Source organism: Aspergillus piperis (genome assembly GCF_003184755.1).
Source record: "Aspergillus piperis CBS 112811 unplaced genomic scaffold BO85scaffold_17, whole genome shotgun sequence".
NCBI lineage: Eukaryota > Fungi > Ascomycota > Eurotiomycetes > Eurotiales > Aspergillaceae > Aspergillus > Aspergillus piperis.
This window is the reverse complement of record NW_020291607.1, coordinates 368,948-391,410: the sequence shown is the minus strand read 5'-3', so window position 1 is coordinate 391,410 and position 22,463 is coordinate 368,948. Positions and strand designations below refer to the sequence as shown.

Sequence of the window (22,463 nt, the reverse complement as noted above, 5' to 3'; positions counted from 1 at the left end):
GATTGGCAGGGATCTAGATTGACCAGCAGGGATCTGCCTTTGGGACCAAATACCACTAAAGACGCATGGTAAGGCCTCGTACCACATCGGGTCAGCATCCTGTATCGTGCATGACGGCTCGTATCGTGGTTGCGAATGGTCCGTTCCTAACTGGCAATCAGGCAAAGTATGGAAGTAGCAGCAGTAGGCCCCCCGAGCTTGACAGAATGACATGATGATGGGGGTGTGTCTTCTCCTCCCACCGCAGAGATTTTCCTTTGCTTCCTGGTGTTACACTGGCGGTCAACTACACCAATGACCGTTGGCCTAGCGCAGGATATACTTGGTTAGTCGAGATCACTGAGAGGACATTGGGTACTTAGAGACCGTACCCGATTCCAGGTGGAGCAGCAGAACCTGGTATCCATGATAATGTCGTTGATAACTCAAAAAGGGCAATTGAACGGTGGATGGATGAAAGGGATAGGTCAACTACGAGAATGGACAATTAACCTTTTTTTCTCCTGCTATTCTTGTCTATCTCTTCTTTCTTTCTCTAGGTTGCCTATCCTCTATTTCCAATTGAAAGAAGTATAGCTCGATTTCTATTATCTGTCTCTCCATCTTTCTAATTTTCATTTGTTTTAGAGAGAGGAGCCTGTACTTTCTTTTTGCTTTCTTAACCATTGTTGGCTTGTCTCGCCTCTACTTAGATTAATTATATGGATGTTGCGCGTTTTATCTTCCATCCATCCTGTAGAACATTCATTTTGGAAGCAATATATCCCGCAACTGGGACGAAGAGCGATGTGAGTGGACCAGGCACCAACGAATAGATGAGGGGATCGGCTCGGACAAAAGTTATGGAAGGTTGAGAGGAACCCTCGAGGGCAAACCAAGGTTCAATTGACGGAACGGGGAACGGATCGATAAACCGCTGAACCTAAATGCCCGCATGACATACTTGCGGACAAAGAAAGAACTTCGAAACTATACTGGAATGTCGCTCATTATCAAGCGGCGAAATCCCAACGGTTTCCTACTGGAGATAGTCCCCAGGATGATAAGTGGGATTTCTCAATTCCCAGCACTGCCCGGTCCATGTCGCTTTGTGGCGTTGACCGAATGTCAGATCTGACTGAAGAAGGTGGAGACCAGGGGAGTGGTCGCATGAGATGAGGGGAAGGTCACTGGAAATGTAGAAGTACAGGTCATCAGGAGATAGTAAGGAAGTAGTAGCCTATGAGGAGAAGGGAGGGGGTGTGGAAAGGAAAGGGAAGAAAAATAAAATGACAAAAGACGAAAAAAAGAAATATAAGAAAAGGGAAGAAAAGGGAATAGGAAGAAACATTGACACCGGCAAAAAGCGGTCGATCTTTCAGGGAGACTAAAGGCGATGAGGCCTGAGTGGTGCAGCTGGTTAAGCTAGATTGCCACTTTCGGAAGTAGTTTCTGTTACCTTACTGGTATTAGGAAGGTTGTCAGAATATGATTCCGACGCCGAGTTTCCGTCCATGGCATAATAGACTTCACACATCTGAGGATTCCGTATATTTCCCTCGCTCTCCCCTTGCTTAGCGCAATTCGGATGAATAATGATTATTCAATCATACTATGCATGTTTTTTTTTTTTTTTTTTCTTAAATATTTTATTCTCAATTTTCTTTTCTTTGCCTGGAAGTGACTCGGGCCTGCTCACCAATAGTCGACGCCCAAGCCGACAGCCAGTCATCAGCGAGTAAATGCGATCTGCATAGTACTTTGTCACGAGAAAATACCGTCAGACAATTATATGGACGAATGAGAGGCGGCAGACCGATTTCAATTTATTTTGCCTGCCATGCTAACATGGGGGTTGACCAGGGTTGAAATCCAGACTCCCCCTATCAGAGAGCGCACAGACCGGATGGGTTCTAGTCAGGAAGAGTCGGTTCCTTTTAGCACGACTGAAGTTCAAACCAGCATGAGGTCCTAGAGCTAGGACCCCACGGTCCACCTGGGACCCGCTGCGGTCCACTCCGGGCCGACAACCTAAGTAAGCAATGCAAATCGTCGCACAAGTCGTACCCAGAGAAATTGGTAGGAGTGGATTGAGGAGGGGCTGTCGTTGGTCTTCTGGAAGCAATGCAAAGGCAAAGAAGATTCTTGGGATATGAAAATAGCAAAAGGTTGGAAGAATTTCAGGCACGGGGGGAACTCCGTTGTGCGAGTAACAGAGGGGATGGATTGGGCGGATGAGAGTTTCGACGCATTGGGCCATGCTTACCTACCCGCCTTGAACGTGAAGATAGTGATCGGCCATTGATCATTCGAGGGTAAAACTTTTCCTAGGTCCGGTGTAACTTTCAGTCCACTGCGAATCATTGCAAGCTTTTAGCCCTACTTGTCTGACTCCCTGGGAGTCGGAGTCGGAGTCGGACGGTTGGAATTAACTTCCTGTCAAAGTGCGCCCCCCTCCTCCTTCTTCCCCCCCCAAATGTCCGCTAAAACAGTATATCTTATCAGCCAACATAAACTGACCAGGTACTGATTAGTAGAGGGGAGGAAAGAAAAAAAGGTACTGCATTCCACTTCGACCCTCTTGCCGTGCGACTTCTGGGTGCCCTGAGCGGAACGCGACAGGTCTCCCTGCAAGTGCAGCCTTACTGGGGCTTCAATAGTGCCCAAATAGTACTAGGGGCTAAGAGTTCCCCGTATTTTGTCTTTTGGTATCAAACGTTATGTAAGGACGTATGCTGTACCCTTCGGGGATGTGAGACTGATCTGGAATCATTTCTGATTGCATCTTCCGTGGCCAATCCGCCCCGCTTGGGCGGATGGCCACGAGGCTGCTGTCGTGAGTCAGGTACTAAGTGACTGTATGTAATACATTTGCCGCCCAGTCGAGCCTTGACTACCCGTCACGGTATGATGTATATGAAATTAATTTAAAGCGACAGCATAGACAGAAGTCTATAACAACTAATATAACGATAGAATTGAGTGTATCAGCAAGATGAAAGGATACAATGAAAAAAATAAGAATGAAAGCTGACGAAAGCTGATACTGATTGTAAGCAAAGCTCCCTGAGACAACGGATATTGTTACCATGAACCCTACTATCTTCTTCAAAGGTCGTTGCCACTTTCCGTGCGTAGCAGCACAGCCGAACGTCCAACAGATGATCTGCTTGTATATCCAATCAGAGGAGCCGGTTATTTGGAATTTATGAAACATTACCACATGAAGCGATAATCCAATATACGCTTCCAATGTGGAGGGAGGCTTGCTAGCTTCACTGATGTATACTGATGAAAGTCACACATACTCTTTACACACAGATTTTTCTTTCTGACTCGCTTCTGCCTGGTCGGTCCAGTTCTCAAGATGTTGCATTTCGCCCCTTCCAAAAGAAAGCTGAAGTGGGAAAGGAAAGGGAGGATATCGCACAAGAAGCATTGAGGTCATAGTAGAGGCCAGCAGCTGCTGGTGACGGCGCTTAGAGCCGAACTTCTACTGGCTGAATCTGATGATCCGCTCAGCGACAGGGCCTCGCATGGACCAGGGTATGTAAGTGCATAGCAGAGGAGAGGGTCGGAAAGGGGAATGGCCGGGGACGGGCCGGGGGTGCGACAACAGGCACCGAATGAGGCACCATTTCGTGGTAGCCTTACCGGTTTACCAGACCAATAATAGATATCTGTCAGGTACACAAGCCATTGCAGGAGTCAAGGGGGCTTCTACTGGATTCGTTTATTCCAATGTAGCATGTCCCAGGTACATGCAGTGTGCACCGCTGTGCCACCAGTCTACCTGGCTAATTACCACCGTAACCGCCCATGGTGGGATTCGAGGAGAGGGGTGATTCGCCCTAAACGGAACACTTCCGAGTCCGACAAATGCCTGATTAAATGTCTCAGTGAGTATGACATCACTTTGGAAGGACAGATTGAACCATGAGTAACTAGTGGACAGTGGCGGGCGTCTGCTGGACGACTATGTAGCGGTGGGATCAAGGAGGCCGAGGTATGTGTGTGTGTAAGTGTGAGTGTGTAGTAAAAAAGCGAGATCTGAGGCCTACATCGGAGTGGAGATTGGCGGGTGCAGTTCGCGCCTGCCTGACCAGATCCTACGATCCCGAAACAGGTAACATACCACTTACCCTTCTACCCATCTCCATGTCTTCCGATCGCCGATATAAGGGTTCCTTGACCTTTACAATACCCTTCTCCGCTTCAAGCGCCATTCCTCACAAACAGCGACCTCGTCGTGGGGTTTCCTTTGTGTGTTGACCAGCGCAAGCCACCACGGCTGTATTGGCTATGGTGAAGGCCGAGGATACCGCGTTATCCAAGGCAAAATTGCCTGGAAGGGACGGTGGTGAAGAGAAATGGCGTAACAAGAAAGCTCATTTGTGCGAGGCCGTTTCGCATCGTGATATTCCCGGCAAATAAGGTGAGACGGGAGAAGGAAAAGCACTCAGATGCAATGCAGCCTCCACTTCCCAGTGGGAATCAACGTCCGTCGGACGGTGCATTTTCGGTCATCTGATGAGCAAAAATTCGTCTGGGTTTTATGGAGAACTGAGAATTGGGAATCACGGGGACTAGGGGAGATTTCAGCCATAACTCTTGGCGAGGCCTTCTTCAGACATCCATTCGGCCTGTCTATCGAGGCTGTGCCGCAGCAGAAGAGCAGATCTCAACATCAGGAGACAACGTATTCTCGCAAGTGACCAGGGTGGTAAGAAAAAAAAAATGACGCTTCGATCGGATGCATTATCCAATCTTCGCTAGATCATCAGTATTCGTCATTTGGCCATTCACCATCTTGCTGGAGATACTCGGGGTTTGAGAACGGCACCCCATCACTGCAGGAGGTTATCTGCTGAAATGATCATCATCAGCCATGTTAAACTGCTCCACTTGGCTGAGGTTCCCTGTCCGCTTGCTTTTCCAGCCTGTTTAGTGTCTCCAGCTCGGGCTTGTCCTCCCTAATTTCGTTCCTAGTTTTGCCCCTCCTTCCCACCATTTCCTGCTGGGGGGGTCTCACGCATCCTTCCCCCATCGCTACCAAGTTTTGTATACAACCTAGCCCATTTCCCTTGCCCTCCCCACCCAGCCCGCCGCAAAAAAAAAAAAGCAGTCGTGCATTAACTAACAGCAACGGTGACTCGCCCGTCATATGCAGAAGGACGCAGACTTTGAAGTAAGGCGCAGGACAAGCTCCGCTTCGCAGGATTAGTAATACTGAGGGGATTTCCCGGATCTTATAGGAATGAGGTCTTGTTATGTGCAGGGAATAATTGCCGCCCGTCATGACAGCTTCTTTCCATCCCGCTCGCCCGCGCAGACCGCTTCTTGAGAGACTGTCAGTAGCCATGCACAGGGTACTCTATACTCCGAGGAAAACTTCTAACCTGCATTATCGCATGGAGTAGTCGGTTATCAAGAGCCTCGCCTGGAGCCGGTCATTGGTCCAGGGGGGCGTTGACACTGACCAAATTACTTATCCGGTCGTTGAGAGATGAGGAGATGTCCTGCAATATAGTAATTAGAAAGAAAATTAAGAGACTAACCTAATAACTGACTAGATGATAGACAAGGTAGTGAAATGATTAAGCCATTCTCATCCGAAGTCGAACAATTACTCTGTTTAGTAACTGCCGAATTGAACCCAGGATACTAGCCATAAGCTCACCATATTTCCGAGAAACCGCCAGCGCTGCGAGAAAAGAATAAGATCGCAAACCCGAGAGAAACTTTCTGAATCACTGACGCCATGGTCTAGATACTAACTAAGTATCTAGACGATGGCTAATGATTGACCAATTACGCCGCCTCTCTTACTACTTACTCCAGTAAGTATAGTACGTCGGTATCGGTACTTACCCCCCTCTCCTGGTAATCGTACCGTACGGTCATGACAGGTACGTCATCCCAGCAAATGAGAAATAAATGAAGACTCGGCTGAAGGGGGCAGACCGAATTACTTACTACCAAGTACTGACTTAAACTAGTCAACTAATAAGATAATAATCCCTGCTGGATGGAGGTGAGTGTGTCCTCTCGAAGTGTTCTCCTCCCAAGTACCCCAGACCCTGTCCGCATCTGCAGGCGCAGCCATTAGCTGCAGAAGGTCAGGTACTACAAGAATACTATGTAACTGTTAGTTGGGCATGGCATTACTATCCCACATTAATTCATTTAATTATCTATTTCAATATCAAAGAATTACCACAGCACCAATTTGAATACTACATTAGAGGAGACTGGCCTGGCAGTCGTGCCCGACCCAATTCCACCCCCTCAATCCACCCGTACACTAACTAGTAACAACTACTACATATTAGCTAGAAAAAAAACGCACCGATCTTCAAGTTTCCTTCTTTCTTGCTTACTTACGTTAACTAACCCCAGAGGCGTTTCCAATCTTGGCCCTCCACTCGTATAAATGGAGCCTTCGTTTAAAATGGACCAAGAAAAAGCCACCCCATTTCTCCATCTTGATTGGACCTGACTCCTGAGTTGCTAAATTGGTCGCGAACGGTAAGAATAGCACCGTCGTAGTAGTAGTTAAGTCGGATTGATTCCTGATTGCCTACTATCTATCTACTTACCTAAGTTTTCATGTCTCAAATTCGGGGTCACTACTACTCAACTAACAACCCAGCGAGCTGTCCCAAATCCAAATTGCTAAAACACTATCCATCTACATCTAGCATTGAGATAGTATATACAAATGTCCAGACCAGACGAGGGTATCTTCTTCATTTACTTACTACTACTACCCCCTCGCATAAGTTATAGATCGCATCGGAAATCCGATCCCAGCGCAGCAATAGAAGCAATGCTTAAATGTGTTCAGTCCTTCTATCCACATACATTCGCACATACATACATAACATACAGCGCAGCAGCAGCAGCAACATAATCACCAGGTGATAAGAGTTATATGATGATCAGATAGCCCAAAGCACGGGGAAGGGTGGACAGTGCGTATGTATGCACTTTTACATTGAGCGCATGGATCATCTTCATTATACTATCCTGAATCATAGCTTCTCTTCCCACTCCTGATAAATGACTGCATTGATTAGAGCAGGAAGGAAGGAAACTCGGCAAGGAAGGGAAGAACCAAACAAAAATAAGAAATAACATGATAATAATGATCAGAGGGACGTGCGCTGTGTTTTTCTTTTGCTTTCTTGCTTTTTCGTTTTCTTGCTTGCTTGCTAACTAGCTAACTAGTCAAAAAAGCACAGGCCTGGGTTCGGCTGGTCCAAGCGATGTGGATGTGGTAGCCGGCCTCGAACTTAAATTTTGTTGAATAAATAGACAGACAACTGAACTGCGCCTGGGCCAGGTAGTAAGGAAGGAAGGAAGGAAGCGGTCGGTCAATCAATCAATCGTAATCTAAATCAAATCAAATCAATTAAGGAACCGAAAGGTAGTTGGTATAAGTACGTAGTAGTAAGCGAAGCAAATCCCTCCGCACGGAACTTGGTAACTAACTAGTGGTTCGAGAGTTACTCGATTGATCTGTGTGTGCATGAAATGGAAGTATGTGTGTGGTAGGTAGTCTAATTGGGTTTATGTTGGTCTACGAGACTGGAAATGCTAGTCTGGGCCTTTAGATCTAGAACATCCCCGATCTTCTTGTCTTTCTTTCTCTTGTCTTTTTTTTCTCGGATCGGGACAACCGGCTTCGACCATAGTACATCATCAACCAAGGATGGATGGATGGATGGATCGATGGATCGAAGGAACGCTCCAATAAAGAAACAAGAATAGAAAGAAAATAAAAATGAAACCCCAAAAAATAAAAGAAAATATAAAAACGGCAGGACTACTTAAGTACCGCTGATCCAGAAGAACAGATTGGAAGAGAAAGAAAGAAAAAGAAAATAGTACCCTATTCCAGCCCTTTTTTTCAGCGTTCGTAACAAAAACTCCCTGCCTCCAAAGCCGCTTTTGTTTTTTTTCTCTCCTTCTTCGCCTTCCTAAAAGAGGATCGCGCATCACACAGATTTGAGTAGTAGTAGATAGAAGAGAAGCAATCCGATCCATACTGACTCCATGGTGTCTATCCCATCCAGGCTTCCGTCTTCCAGACGAGTGATCGTGCTGAAATTCCAGGGCGGCGTTCGCCAGCTTCTTCTTGCTGCCCGTGCGCACCTCGTCTTCCCCCAATCACAATCCTTATGGCATCTCACGGAAATATGTCACAAGGGCCGGGCCTCTTTGGACCTGATACTTGGCGAAGCAGCCCCAACACCGCTACCGATTTCGATTCCCTATTCGAGTCCGATTTCGATTCGCCATAGCTCTCGCCCCGTTCATAAAAGCGGATCCTTCAAGGATTGGATTCGCGCTCCAGTAAAGACTCATTTACCGCTTGACAATCGACACTGCAGTTCACACCCCCGCTAGTTAGCCCTGGAGATCCTAATGATCGCGTGTTTGAGGTTGAAGCTAAAGAAGAAGTACGAACCGATATCTTCGTCTGCCAGCTCGTGTGACAGACCAACACGCTGCGGCTGGTGCTTCACGGAGCGACCATACACAATAGCGTGCTTGAACTGGTCCTTGATCGTCCTGTGAATTTGATTACACTGATTGCGCGTCAGCGGATCCCGTCTAACAAGGATGGTCGGACCTGCCGAGGTAAAGGGAGCCTTACGAAATCCTCGACCGTGCAAGCATGCGCTCTGAGCACCACGGGGGCCGTGTAATCGGGTGCCTTTCCTTTAGGCTTGGTGTAGATGCGTCGGAGGTTGAGCTTTGCCCACATCATCTCCAAAAGTTCGTCGATGTTCCAGCCATGCTCAGAACTGATCGGGCAGGCGTTAGGTATCCGGTACAGCAAATCCAACTCCTCAATCGTAATAGCGTCAATCTTGTTCAGGGCATAGACAACGGGGATGTAAGCCCGACTCTTAGCTTCAAGAACATCAATAAGGTCATCAATCGTTGCGTCACATCTAATGGCGATATCTGCCGACGAGATCTTGTACTCGCTCATGACAGCTTTGATTTCCTAATGATCAAAGTCAGCCCGAGTGCACGTCAACGTACTCTGTGTTCTGGAAACCCACGTCGTGATCAATATGTGTCAGAGGGACGGTGCTTGTGATGGCAATACCACCCTTGTCCTTCTTCTTGAAAGTGATGTTGGGCGGCTGCTTGTTGATACGGATACCAAATCCCTCCAATTCGTTCTCGATGACCTTCTTGTCGACTAGCGGCTTGTTGACGTCGAGCACGATGAAAATGAGATGGCAGGTCTTGGCCACTGCAATGACCTGTCGACCACGACCTTTACCATCTTTGGCACCCTGAATAATACCAGGAAGATCGAGAATCTGAATCTTAGCACCGTTGTACATCACTTGACCAGGGACAGTCGTCAAAGTCGTGAACTCATAAGCAGCAGCTAGACAAAGTACCATTAGCACCATTACCATTGACTGGCACTTGCCTGCAACGAACCTTCGGAATGTTGGCCAGTCAATCTGCTCATCAAGGTACTCTTTCCGACGGACGGGAAACCAATGAAACCACTATCCAGAGTCAGTAGATATCCCACACTCCTTCAAGACTTGTCATGCGACATACACACTAGCAACACCGGTACGGGCGACATCGAAACCAGCTAGCAATCCAATAGTCAATAACTGACACATCCATTCGATACAATCACTCTCCACTTACCACCGCCGCCGCCGCCACCACCGCCAGTCGGAGTCAACAGCTCTCGCTTCAGCTTAGCAAGCTTGGCCTTCAACTGTCCTGCACGATACCATCAGCTCTGTCTGTCCTCGAACCACCTCCAAACCCGTTCGTCTCATACCCAAGTGATAAGCCGTCGCCTTGTTCTTCTGAGTCCGAGCCATCTGAAATACCGATCAGTATACGAATTCCGGCGCAAGATAATTTTAGCGGGCATTCGGCGCGAACCTCGTCCTCGACTTGTTTGATCTACATTTGTACACACAAAGACAGTCAGCATAATCCAGTCTGATATTATAACTTTCAATATGAACAGTAAAAAGAAATAGAATAGAGCAATAGTGGCGGGCTATCCAACCTTCTCCACGGTTGTCGACATTTTGGCGGTTTTATACGAGTTTCACCCCTCGCACACGGTACAAAAAAAGAAAAGAGACTATGCAAGACAAAAGAAAGAAAATCAAGGAAATCTAATATTGTAGGATTTCCGCCCTAGCGATCGAAACCCTTTTCCAACGGTGTCGTGGTGAGAAACCTGAACGAAAACGCTCGCGGTATGTCAGTCGCAATGGTGGAGATACAATCTTTGAAATTGTGGCCGCCACTTCATTTGTCCGTTTGCTTCGTCACATGGCGGGGAGGTTGCCTCAGGCATGAAATGTTCAGGCATCCAATCCACGCTTATCGGCGATTGTGGCAAGAGCTTTTCCTTCCGCCGGGATCGGGGTTCATCCCACATATCCACCACCATCACGCAATTCTTAACGTTCAGATACATTGGCTGGTGACTCGTATTCTTAGTGGCTGCAATGGATGCTGTTTGAGTTACTATTCTTGTTTGCGTCCAATTCATAAGTTCATTCTGTCCATTGAAGGACACCTACACATTCCTTCTGCACTCTGTCTTTACCACCACCCTCTATCTATACTTCCTTCCGAATCCTCCGATAACCGAAAATATCTATATCATACAACACCGAACCAAGGAAAAGCACGAAAGCATTGTTTTTCATAAGAGACCAAAGATACATAACCAGCATGCCATACATCAACACAGACACCCCCTCCAAACCTTATTTTTCTTCCAAAAATGGCTTCGAGAACCTTGTCCAAGATCTAAGTGACGCTCTGGGTCCGAGCTCGGGTCTAGATTCCGATGACATTGATCCAATGGACATCCTGCGCTTAATGGAGCAATATGATTCAAACCCAGATGAATGGCTCCCCTTTGCGCTGGGAGACTCGAAAAAGAACTACACGAGGAACCTCATCGATGAGGGCAATGGCAAGAGCAATTTGGTGAGTTGCTCGTACTTGCTTGCGTTTTATCCGCCGTTCTTATGTACAATGGCATAGAAACTATGTACTATCACAGATCTATACTAACATAAGATATTCAAGCTCATCCTAGTCTGGAGCCCCGGAAAAGGAAGCGCAATACATGATCACGCCAATGCGCACTGCGTCATGAAGGTACTATATTCTCCATAAGAAAGAGGTGATCCGCCCACAAAGCTGACCAACGATGCAAACACTTTGATGTAGATCCTAAAAGGCTCTTTAAAAGAAACCCTCTATGCCTGGCCAGATCAAGACAAGCTCCAAAATGGAGAATCGTCTCCACCGCAAATAAAAAAGGAGACTGTATACGGTGAGAATCAGGTTACGTATATGTCCGACAAGGTTCGTCTGATATGTTCTGTTGTGATGATTGGACCGGGTATCATCTTTGGTGTAGTATGGCTAACACTGAGTCGCATGTTACAGCTGGGCCTTCACAGGATCTCGAATCCGGATCCCAATGACTATGCCGTGTCGTTGCATTGTAAGTCTATCATCATATCATGATGATTACTATGGGTGTGATGGCATGCTAACTTCGATAAATTGAAAGTATACACGCCTCCCAACGCGGCAACGCACGGCTTCTCCATCTTCGATGATAAGACCGGCAAGGCCTGTCATATCAAGACGTCGCATGTTTATTCGGTCCGGGGAGAGCGGTGTTGATTTGAGTCGTTGTTTGTTTCTTTTTATTCTTATACCTCCCCTAGTTGTTCTTAGCTTGGTGGTTGCGTTTAGTTGCTTGGCGTCTTGTCATTCGATATCCATCTGCTGTTTGTGGACTAGATTAGACGAGGGCATCTAAATATTCTTAGGAGGTTGAGGAGTTGCTGACTAGAGCCAAACTCTCACAACACATCACAGCTCTTTCATTCGCTCAATCAAACCACAGTATTAATAAACATAGAATAACAGTCGTCAACTCAGTCTTGAACACTCGAAGCAGGTCAAAATCACAAGGATGCGCTCCTAACGTATGGCATAGTAACAGTTTGTATCCGCAAAACGAAACAACACAGCAATCGGATGCATATGCATGTGGGTCAATAAGATACTGTACAATGCCAGACAAGGTATAGAAGGAACAAACAAGAAGGGAGTACTAGCGAAGATAACAATGCTGTGTGCACACACGAAACACAAAATGCAAAACAAAAGACAGCTAGCTAAGGGATAAAGATAAAACTCGCATTGCCGAGGAATGAATAAACAGAATCAATGCTCAAAACAAACGCATTTCACACATAATATCGTACGTAAACTCATGAATATGACTCCCTCAAGCATGACCAGAAGCAGCCGATGAGCGCATCAAGATCCGCTCAAACAGCAAATCTGGATTTTCCAACACTTCGGACTGACGTCGACGAAGATCCTCGAGGCCGACTGTAGGGTTCTGTAAATCTCCAATATAAGTACGTCGCTCGAAGGAGGTGCAAAAAGATATCAACCGTGATACCCACCCAGTCCTCCTGGTTCGGCACACCGTGTGCGGGCGGGAGTAGGCCTGTGTCGGAGTCTTCTTCACCTGGGATAGGGGCCTTTCTGCGAATAGGTGCGGGGGTTACGGGGAGGCTAGGCCGTTCTTGCTCGCTGGGGAAGTCTGTCACCCGTGTATTGTTGGACCAGCTGAAAGTGTATCTTTCTTGGCCGGATACTAGGCTCTGTCCTGTGCTGGATGGGCCGCCGGTGAGCACCTGCACCTTGCCTTTGCGGGCTTGTTGTATGGATTGGATGTATCTTTGGATCTCCGGGATTTCGTCCCAAGCATTAGACCGCGTGTAAGAGTCCCAGGATTCAGTTGGATCTTCAGACGTCCAGGACGTCACTCGAGAATCAGGTGACGGGCCAGACTCATCTTCTGTGCTTTCAATGAACGATCTTGGAAGCGTAAATGTAATTGAGCTCTGGTCGTCTTCTGGGAACACGCGTGTGGGTCGAGGCGCACGAGTTTCCCAGGGAAATACCTGGGCGAGCTTTTCAGGCTCCGGCTTGGTGCTTGGGACTTCATAGTACATGTTTTTGGGTGCTTCCGGGTAGGATTCTGGTGGCTGGAAAAGCTGCTCATCCTGCGACATGGCGTAGGTCTTCTTCTCCAAAGCGATACCTTCTGGCTTCGTGTTCAGTGGCGGAGGTTCCCTAGAAGCGTTAGCAATGAGTTATTGAATAGGATTCTTCGGTAGCTTACTTAGATGCATCCCATTCTGCCTTGGGTGGCTCAAACGTAGTCTGTACTTCAGGTTTTGGAGACGGCGGTGCAAGTGGCTGCTCGTCAGGCACATTGACTGGCTCTGTAGGCTGTTGATGGTACTCGTGCTGGACATATTGTGACTGTGGAGGATCTGATTGTATGTTTGATGGCACGCTAGGTTCATATACATACGATTGCGGCTCGCTATGGGCTACAAATGATGTCTCGCCTGATTGAGGATGTATGTATGCCGTGACATGCTCTTCCCCACGAACATACCGCGGAACAGCACTTATGATTGGTGCTTGTGCACTCTCAACCGCACGCTGTTCCTGTCGTTGCTCGTGCTCGGTGGGTATGCTTGAACCTGCTACAGGCGTAGGTTCAGGAGCTGGTGTCGCCACACTCTGTTGAGGATGCGGTGGGTAATTTTCATGTGCTTGGTGCCCCTGTGGAGCCTCGTGCGCAACTTGTGTAGGGTAGCTTGGTGCCGATGCTGGTGGCTGAGTTGGTGGCTGAGCCGGCTGGAACGGCGCGAAGTCCTGGTGAGAAATCTGTTGGTGTTCTTGCGGGTGTTCGTATTGCGCTTGCGACGACGGGTCGAAGTGCGTTTCTTGAGCTTGCTCATGAGACACATACTCCGTATACTCCCTGTGCGGCGGCGGCTGTACATCCTCCTGGTGACCCCCATAGAATTCCTGATGTGGGGTTTCCACCTGAATTGTAGGCACAGGCTTAGGTAGCTGGATTGGCTGCTGGTACAATTAGCTCAAGGACACTATGTAGACATGCCTCAATGGCTATCCACGGGATAGTACTGACATTCGTAGTCACAACAGGACGATAGTGCCTATCGTAGACAGCCCACCATCTTCCCAGCAACTGATTATAGGGAGATTGAATGGGTTCTACCTGCCTCGCCATGTTCCAGGGCTTCTGGGCACCAATAAAATGAATCATGCTGATCGTACTTTGAAAGTGCTTGTAGGCGGGAATATACTGGTAGTTCGCACTGGGTGTGCAATTGTACGAAAAGCTCAGTCTGTGCCAATCGCGAAAGTGCATGTTCAAAAGACCCTGATCAGCGCCATCGAAACTGATACCTCGCTCTGCTAATGCTCTAAGAGCAAGGTAATCCTGTAGATTAGGACGGAGCACCATAACACCGCTGTTGAAGCAATCCGGCCAGCCTACGTCTGGAACCGCTGCGAAATCCACCTCCAAATCTAGGAGCTCATCGGGCGCTCTGAGTGCGACCACATCACAATCAATGTAGACTATGCGCTTGTACTGTGTTTGGCGCCAGAGCTCGATCTTTGTGAAGGTTGCAATCAAGTCCGGCCGATCCATGAGCCAGAGGTTCGCTGGAGTGATGTTTGTCAGAGGGTGCACGGGAATTAGTTCATCATAAACAGCCTAAGGCGCGCTAGTCAGTGATGGCCCTGTGAGGTGGGAGTTGTTTCGCGTGAACGAAGCATGCGCGCGCACCTGAAGTTCCTGGATTGTTGCTGGCTGCAAGCTGTCCGGGGTGAACAGAGCAACCAGCTTAGCTTTAGAGCCATTGTCGCGGAGAGAATGAGCAAGAACGGTGGCGCCTATAGATTGAGTGGAAGCAAGTCAGGAAGGGAGCTCTGAACAGTAGTCTGACAGTCACAGGAGCAAAGCATACCTGGGAGATAGTGATCACTCAGTAGAAGCTGTTGGGGGACCAATTAGTAGCAGGCAACGTGATCACGGGATGAGGCGGAACATACAGTGCAGTAAACGGCACTTCCTTCATGAACCATTGCGGCGGGAGGTGAGCCGCGCGATCCAGACGAGACCACCAGCTACGAGAAAAGGGAGTGATGCAAAGAAACAAATAAAAACAAACGAGTGTGAGGTGCACGAAGACGAGAAGGAAAGCAAAGAGGAGAGAAGGCAGGTTGAGAGCTAGTCTAGGAGGTACTGAGCTAGTTCACCCCCAAATTACTACGATCCCCCTCACTCGCAGGTGACGTTTGGAGCTAAACCCCGCCCGCCAGCATAAGCAGCAATCAGCAAAGTCGGTCCTTGGGAGGCTGGGGAAGTCAAGATCTGGATGGAACCAGACTTCTTTTCTGGTTGGATTTACGAATACCCACACGACAACTTGAATTGAATTGCTGTGCTTGCTGAATGATGGGGAATGGAGGATACAAGAAAAGAAAGAAAAAAAATAAAATAAAACGGATAGCTCGTTCGTGGCTCGGGACTACTACTCTGGGGGAAAGAAAAAGTCAATGCGCGCGCACTGGCTGGGGATGGTCTGAGGAGGGGGGAGAACAAAATGAGCCAAAGCCAACGCCAGGGATTATTGGTGAGGAAGCGGCAGAGCTCAACTGCATCAGGCCGCGTCCCCGTGCCACCAACGCTTGCTCCTCCCGGCCGTTTATTCACCGGATGTCGGAGGTGATGCACGTTGCGTTGCGAAAACTCCCGTCTATTTAAAGGAGGAAGGGAAAGAAGCTGTGGAATTCCGATTGCAGACCAGCCTAGAAGCCAGACCGACAGCCAACCTCCGCGAATGCCCCTTGCATGTCCACACTCTTTTCTTTCCCCTTGGAGTGCACCGATAGTGGTCTCGGCGCGGAAACAAGAAAACCGTGTTCCTGGCTTTGTGTCCCCCTGCACCTGCTGAGCCAGTCTCGGCAAAACATTCACAACAACTAAGGAAGGACTAGGCCAAAGGGCGTCCGTCCTAAAATAGCTATTCAAGCAAACAACACGATCGGATCAGTTCACTTCCGAAGAGTCACTACCGCCGTTGGATAGCAAGCCTTCATAACCGCCCCGATGTCCTCCTTCTCGCCCTTGACAGCCCACTCAACGGCCTTTTCCAAGGCAACCTGGCTCTCCCGTTCCATCGGAGTGAAGTGTCCCGTGAGTGGAAGCTCGACCAACTGACTGTCTGCGACAAGGTAATCGGCGAGGCCATCCAAGCAGATCTGCGGCTCTAAAGCAATGTCTCCCTTGCCCCAAATAACGGTCGCACAAGCTTTCAGGGCCCCCTTGGGTCCGTCATCAAACAGTCCAGCCCCGCTGCTGGCACGACGGGCACCGCTACCGCTCGCGATGCTGTGCAAGGCAGTAATCGTCTCAACAGATTTGTCCCAACGCGCGTAAGCAGTTCCATCTCTGTAATAGCAGGCCATGTGCTGGAAGCTCGACGGTGCGCGCTCATTCTTCAGTGACTCGGGATATTGCTCGCCATCAGCGGTCTGAGTCCCGGATTCTGCAACTGACGGGCCCAAGGAGCTAGCAAAACACTCCGCAGCATCCTGAGACGTATACTCCCGCTTTCCGAAGGAGCCTCTGTGGATGAGCTTCAAGAAGGAATAATTTCCACCCCTTCCGAAAAACCGAACGAGAGGCATGGGCAGCTGCATAGCAAAGATGTACTTGGACTTGAAGAATTGCCGGTAAACGGGGCTCATGGTGGCAAAGGCCTTGTAGATCATCGAACGCGATTGGATCGGCGAGCGCGAGGCCGTCTTCAACATCTTAACAGATGCAGACAGCAGACGACTTATGTTGGACGTGGCAAGTGCAGGCTAACATCATCAGCACAACCGAACATACCCGTAGAATCTCAGCAATAACGTACCAATGGGCCATTACTCAAGATAAACCGATCCGCCAACTGAGGAGCTTCAGCCGCAAGTCGCATAGAAACAACACAGCCCCAGTCATGCGCGACAACAACTAGCTTCTTCTGGCGCATACCGGCCTCCGTATCCACGCCATATTTGGCTCTGATCGCAAGGATAAACTCCGTCAGACTCTCGAGCACATTAGTAGGCGAGTAATCAGCCAAGCTATCAGTCCCACCATAACCAGGCATATCAACCGCAATGAGCGTCGCAGACTGCTGAAGAGACGAAGAGCTCAGAACATTGCGCCAGATGGCCCAGCTATCGGGGAAGCCATGGATAAAGACAACCACGGGTTTATCCTGATCCGCCGAGGCTCCTTGGTCGTTGCAAACGTAGTGAAACTTGAATCCGTTCTTCAGGCTAAGTATATGATGCGAAAAGCCATCCCAATCCTTGGACAAGTCCCAGAACTTGTTGCGCGCTAGGATTCATCATAAGTCATCAGCCTTTATGTACCCCGCACAGTCCCAGCATAGCACGTAAAACAAAGAAAAGCAACATAGACAAAACTCTTACCGATCTTCAACTCCAACTCCTCCTTTTCAGTAGTCTGCTTGAAGAAATACCCCAGCTTCACAGCGACAAGGCCATAGAACAACAGTCCGCCCAACCCATATGTCAGAACCACAGCCGATTTAAGCTTTCCAAGCAACCAAGCTGTGGGCGTCATGATGCATGCATGCATGTATCTTATCCCATGCAGACACGGAAATTGTCAATCAATCAATCTCAATCACCAGCACTACAGTACTTGAGTGAAGTCCAATGACTGAAAGATCGCAAAATAAAAAAATAAAAAAAAAAAGGAAACAAAGAAAGTGAAGGGGAGAAGATGAGCTGACGACAACAGGTAACCAGCGGAGGCCGAGGCAAATTTATAGTAGACCAGAGCAAAGCAAACAGAAGATCCACCTGACGGAACTAGTCCGGATAGGATAGGGGAAAGGGAGGGAGGATCTTAGTGGAAAAGATCGAAGGATTGAGGTGGAGGGGAAACGGTTCTTGGCTGGTGAGCAAGCATATTGGTAAGTGTGTGTTTGATAGCCTTAAACTACCCAGTGCTGGTTAGTGCTTGTCTATTAATGGGGCAAATTCCGAGACTGGAAGAGGTCTCCGCCACCCAAGCTCTTCTTTCTCTGGAACTAACCAAAGTAACTCTATGGGAGGAAGAGACGAGAGGACTGGGGCCCGATGACCTAATACCCGCTCAGATGGGACCCGCCGCATGTGAAACGGGGCCACAATTAATTCGGAGAGTATAAGGGTTTTTGTGCAGTGGTGTTTGGTACACGGCAACAGCATAACTAAGGATATAAAATGTGAATTTCATTTTCGATTTATTCCATAAGTCATATATACACACATCAATTGGCAATTCCAGATTTTCGTCTCATCATAGCAAAGGCTCCAAAACGCCATATATATCGTACGTTCGTTAAACAATGGGGAATAAGACAGAAAGCAAAATAGCAAAACCTGATAGTCATCATACAAAGCTAGACCGAAAAGCCCAGGTTATGTCGGTTGTCGTCAACTAGGCGCCCGTACCTATTGGATGGGTTTTTAGTATCAATAAAGCAAAAGATACAAAGAGTGCACTTACTCTAGTAAAAGTCGGAAGAACCAGACCTCCATGTCCTCGTTCCGAAGAGCTTTCTGCGCCCATTCCCGGCCTTGCTGAGCCAGTCTGGGTGCGATCACTCTGCCCTCTTCTTCGGACTCAAAGTATCGCATTGCCTCCAGATAATCATCTCCAGTTAGGCTCAAAGGTACGTAATGTGTCCAGGGTTTGAGCCACTCATCATGCCACTCGCGGAAGATTGAGACCTTATGTACGAGACTCCTGCTGCGTAAGAACGCATAGAACCGACCACTGAACGCATTCCCATCCATGTCCAGCAGATGTTTGTACGCCCAAGCGTCTTGCTGATCAACCGGTTCCGCCAAATCAAAATACTCTCCCTGGGCGGCACAGTCCTTGTCATCACATTGGCCAATGTACGTGAACCGAACGTCGAAGAGATTTGCAAAGGAGTTCCGACCAACACCCCTGGCCTTCCATTGGTTACTTTCAGTCTTGGACAGTATCTTGGCTGTATTGAGGGCATTAACATTGCCGACGAACAATTGTCGATGCTGCCGCCGCCAGCCCCCAGCTCTGGAGTATCCTCCAGTTGTTGAGCCTCTCCAGAACATCTGGCTGCTCTTCTCATTCCACTCCATATCTTTGTCTTCTTCGTAAGGTACCTGGTCAGACCAGTACCAAGGGCTTGGGTACAGGATATCCTGGTAGCTCGAGATCTTGCTCTGCGAGAAGACCGGGAACAAGTCATGTACAGCCTCAAACCTGTTTGGCCGGTCAAAGAACCCATACTTGTGGCGGAGGGAAGGTGAGTTGCAAATGTCAGAAAAGGCGCTAGTGTTGTATATAAATCCTAACTCGCCCTGAGCGTAGGAGTTTACATTATCCGCGGCCTGCTCATCAAGAGAGCGGACCGGACTGTCGACTGGACAAGAAGACCGAGAATAACTCCACGTGGACTGACGGGTGAATCGATTGAAACGGGTAGTACGCACTTCATCAATGCGGTCACCCTTGTTCAAGTCGCTGGGTCTATCTGACCATGCATTTGTGGGCATGGTATTCGTAACAGTAATTTGAGAGACTTGCTCTCTCGCAATTGCAACCAGCCTCTGGAGATCTTCGCTGGGTACAACGACTCGCGGCTCATCGAGGGCATTGAATACAAGATCCATATCAGGCAGATACTCGACAAAACTTCCGATCATCTTAGCGGTGGCACTGCGCTGCCAGCTCTGCTCGAATGCTCCGCCTTCCACCAGTGACACAGATCCATTTCTGATCAGTACCCCGATCATAGAATTGTCGAAGCCCAGCGTCTCGCGAGCCCGATCGCGAATAGTCTTTGGTTCGAGGGCCCAAAATGGCAACAGAGCATGATAAATTGTATCATATTCATCAATCAGCTGAACCCCTCTATCTTTGGCAAATTGAAACCATTTGTCAAAATGCGGGGGCGGGTGCATGTTGTAACGCTCTCGATATTCATTGACAGCCTGAGCCAAGGTCTTCGATTGACGTGACAGTAGCCGATCGAACTGCTGCTCCGCATTATTGACAAGCGATGCAATCGGATGAAGACTGTCCGGTTGAGCAGCCTTTCGGAGGCCAGACTGTTCAATAAGCTGGGCATTGGACGGTACGGGGGGCCTCTGCAAAGTAGTCGGAGGCCGAGAATCGGGAGAAGGATAGAGGTCCACAATAGGTGAGGGTGAGGGGCTGGGACCTCTGAAGAAGATGAGGAATAGGGAGACGAGGACAAATGTGCCCAGCCAGACCACAAATCGTTGGGTTCGCATTCTGCCACCAGGGCGAGTCTACGCCATGCAGAGAGACGAGGTTTGTTGTTTGTAAACAAACCGGGAACTAAGCAGAGGCAATGATATTGAGTCTTATCGGTCCCTCGAAGATGCTTCAGTCCTTTGATTCAGCGAGAGACCAGAACCACCAAATCTCTGAAGAAAAAAAATTGCAGTAAGAACAATGGTCAATGACGAGAATGTTTCACAAGCATTGCTAGCATTCCATTGATCTGCCTGATAGACGAAGAACGATGACGGTATCAACCAGCGGGAAACTTTATCGGTCGGTCCCTCTGGCAATCCCGTGCACTATACCCGTTTGGGTATTAGTGAGTGCCCGTGCGCGGTTGTTACTACATCAGGCTAGTGGCAGAAGGCTATATACAAGATGAGCACACGAGAGTCAAAGACTAGATAGAGGTATTCTCTTTTATCTCAGGCAGGAAGATACCTCTGTCGGAAATGAAGTGGGGTTTCTGTATCTACTAAAGGCAAGCCTTACCTGCCTGCAGTAAAGTACCAACTTACATTGTTTAAATTATATATCCTGAAGGACACTAATAATGTCATCCTTTAATTCACCACTTCCCCATCGCAATATAGCTGAAAGTTGCCGTAAGAAATTCAATGAACCGTCTTTCAATGTCGTTCTCCAGGTTCCCAAGCACACCATGTAAAAATCTTCTTCTCGGGGCTTCTGGAAATGAATCCATAATTCGTGAATTGGGCCCTCTGTGGTGACAGAGAAGGCGAGGCGCAACTTGGTGTTTGGCAAATCTTGGGCTACCACAGGGCCGTCTTCAGTAATTTCTTGGCCCTCTTCGTCCAAATCTTGGAGATCCGAAAGATTCTTCAAGATTTGAAGTGCTGCTGAACCACCTACTGCAGCTTGATTCTGTGCTTGGTACAAGTTCCCCCCAGTTGCAGCAGCCTTTGCTTCGACTACCAGAAAAGGGAATCGAAGGCCAAGAGGTGTGACGTGGGGGTCACTGATAAGGCTGGAGGTTTCTTGCAGGTCAACTAGAAATCTTCGTGCAGCGCTACGGCCCTTCTTAGGTACAAGAGCGTTTGCTAAGTTCTCATCGGACAAACCGACACATATGTCTGGACGTGGATCTTTAAGCTTGAATATAGGAATGGTTGGTTCGACTGTGTATCCCGGTACGATTCGATGTGACCGGTCTCGTTTCCGCGGGATGGTAGAAAGAGGATTATATACTGGAGGTTTTAGATCCTCACGCCAGTCTAAAGAAGTTAGCATGGCCGAGTTTGACGCATTATGGTGCTTACCTCGATTGCGCGCAACTTCGAGCCCATCGGGTTTCAACTCGTCAATTGCCGTGTAAAATGCTTCTGTCCATTCGGCCTCCCCTGATAGTTTTCTGACCAGTTCTTTGGATTTATGCCAGAACTTCTCAGAAACCTTGTATAAATTACTGTCGTCAGTATCAAAGAGTACATTGAAAACCTTGTTCTCTGTCTCATGCTGAATGTCCATGGGGATCTCATCATCAACAAAGATATTTGCACGCCGGAGAAGTCTGTAACGATATTGCGCGTCACTTAGCCTGGAGGGGCTGCTGGACCGCGACCGTTGTGAGGAGCGGGTGGATGGGGAAAGTATTGGGATCTCCCCTGGTATGCCGCTTGTGCTCTGCTCTGAGGCTATATCGAGACGCGTGATTAGAGAGACAGGGCGTGTGTTTCGGTCATGCTCCTTGAGGGCATCAGTTGTGAGGCAAGCGGTTGTAGAAACGCGCTTGGAGGGGAGGGGCGTAGGGGAGCATGGCCGCTTCATTTGTGTCATTGCGCAGTGTACAAAGACTCTTGGGCTTTAATGCAGGTGAAATGTCAGGTGCTTCCCAACACAAGCGAAAGAGAGGATGACACGTCAAAGATGCTAACAGGGCGATAAAAGGGTCACCAATAGATACTACTGCGCTATGCGATGCGGCCAGTGTTTGGTTTCTTCCTCCGAGGCCGTGCTGCTGAACAGGCTAATTATGTTAGGCTTAGTACCCTTCCTATAGATAAGGTACTAAAGAAAGATGATGTACAGAGTACGGAGTAATACATAAGGTAAGGCTTGTTTGTAGTACAGACAGATACCCTACCGCCTTTCCAATAGATGATTTTCTGCTTGAGGAGCACGGTTTCTGTCTCAGGCTTGAACGGGTTGA

At 48.4% G+C, this 22,463-nt stretch overlaps 8 protein-coding genes across 8 annotated transcripts; 2 read left to right on the top strand and 6 right to left on the bottom strand.

Annotated features, from left to right (window-relative positions):
- Positions 1 to 4,782: 4,782 nt before the first annotated feature.
- BO85DRAFT_89008 (uncharacterized protein) lies at positions 4,783 to 5,576 on the bottom strand. Its single transcript, XM_025665760.1, has one exon. The coding sequence runs from the start codon at positions 5,339 to 5,341 to the stop codon at positions 4,871 to 4,873; it is 471 nt and encodes a 156-aa protein (XP_025512904.1). The 5' UTR covers positions 5,342 to 5,576; the 3' UTR covers positions 4,783 to 4,870.
- A 2,319-nt stretch (positions 5,577 to 7,895) lies between these two features.
- BO85DRAFT_499487 (GTP-binding protein RBG1) lies at positions 7,896 to 10,069 on the bottom strand (the record flags this gene model as incomplete). The annotated part of the gene is made up of 8 exons (XM_025664071.1): positions 7,896 to 8,573; positions 8,642 to 8,998; positions 9,033 to 9,394; positions 9,451 to 9,521; positions 9,577 to 9,613; positions 9,673 to 9,750; positions 9,812 to 9,854; positions 10,049 to 10,069. 8 exons carry the CDS (start codon positions 10,067 to 10,069, stop codon positions 8,388 to 8,390), a joined length of 1,155 nt encoding a protein of 384 aa, XP_025512903.1. The 3' UTR covers positions 7,896 to 8,387.
- BO85DRAFT_88715 (uncharacterized protein) lies at positions 9,947 to 10,796 on the top strand. The gene has a single exon (XM_025665759.1). It carries the CDS (start codon positions 10,247 to 10,249, stop codon positions 10,703 to 10,705), a length of 459 nt encoding a protein of 152 aa, XP_025512902.1. The 5' UTR covers positions 9,947 to 10,246; the 3' UTR covers positions 10,706 to 10,796.
- Positions 10,729 to 11,917, top strand: BO85DRAFT_426424 (putative cysteine dioxygenase Cdo1; the record flags this gene model as incomplete). The annotated part of the gene is made up of 5 exons (XM_025658113.1): positions 10,729 to 10,989; positions 11,092 to 11,163; positions 11,236 to 11,373; positions 11,458 to 11,515; positions 11,585 to 11,917. The coding sequence occupies 5 exons, from the start codon at positions 10,729 to 10,731 to the stop codon at positions 11,698 to 11,700; spliced, it is 645 nt and encodes a 214-aa protein (XP_025512901.1). The 3' UTR covers positions 11,701 to 11,917.
- A 396-nt stretch (positions 11,918 to 12,313) lies between these two features.
- BO85DRAFT_377893 (glycogenin) lies at positions 12,314 to 15,012 on the bottom strand (the record flags this gene model as incomplete). The annotated part of the gene is made up of 7 exons (XM_025656278.1): positions 12,314 to 12,430; positions 12,498 to 13,173; positions 13,223 to 13,977; positions 14,048 to 14,641; positions 14,714 to 14,820; positions 14,895 to 14,922; positions 14,980 to 15,012. The coding sequence occupies 7 exons, from the start codon at positions 15,010 to 15,012 to the stop codon at positions 12,314 to 12,316; spliced, it is 2,310 nt and encodes a 769-aa protein (XP_025512900.1).
- Positions 15,013 to 15,839: 827 nt separating this feature from the next.
- BO85DRAFT_88681 (alpha/beta fold hydrolase) lies at positions 15,840 to 17,782 on the bottom strand. The gene is made up of 3 exons (XM_025665758.1): positions 17,416 to 17,782; positions 16,851 to 17,320; positions 15,840 to 16,797 (listed from the first exon to the last, which is right to left on the bottom strand). Exons 1-3 carry the CDS (start codon positions 17,582 to 17,584, stop codon positions 15,985 to 15,987), a joined length of 1,452 nt encoding a protein of 483 aa, XP_025512899.1. The 5' UTR covers positions 17,585 to 17,782; the 3' UTR covers positions 15,840 to 15,984.
- A 422-nt stretch (positions 17,783 to 18,204) lies between these two features.
- On the bottom strand, positions 18,205 to 20,537 carry BO85DRAFT_451864 (putative capsule-associated protein CAP1). Its single transcript, XM_025660690.1, has 2 exons — positions 18,503 to 20,537; positions 18,205 to 18,447 (listed from the first exon to the last, which is right to left on the bottom strand). Exons 1-2 carry the CDS (start codon positions 20,278 to 20,280, stop codon positions 18,396 to 18,398), a joined length of 1,830 nt encoding a protein of 609 aa, XP_025512898.1. The 5' UTR covers positions 20,281 to 20,537; the 3' UTR covers positions 18,205 to 18,395.
- A 284-nt stretch (positions 20,538 to 20,821) lies between these two features.
- Positions 20,822 to 22,090, bottom strand: BO85DRAFT_461671 (uncharacterized protein; the record flags this gene model as incomplete). Its single annotated transcript, XM_025661801.1, has 2 exons — positions 20,822 to 21,528; positions 21,574 to 22,090. The coding sequence occupies 2 exons, from the start codon at positions 22,088 to 22,090 to the stop codon at positions 20,822 to 20,824; spliced, it is 1,224 nt and encodes a 407-aa protein (XP_025512897.1).
- Positions 22,091 to 22,463: the final 373 nt, after the last annotated feature.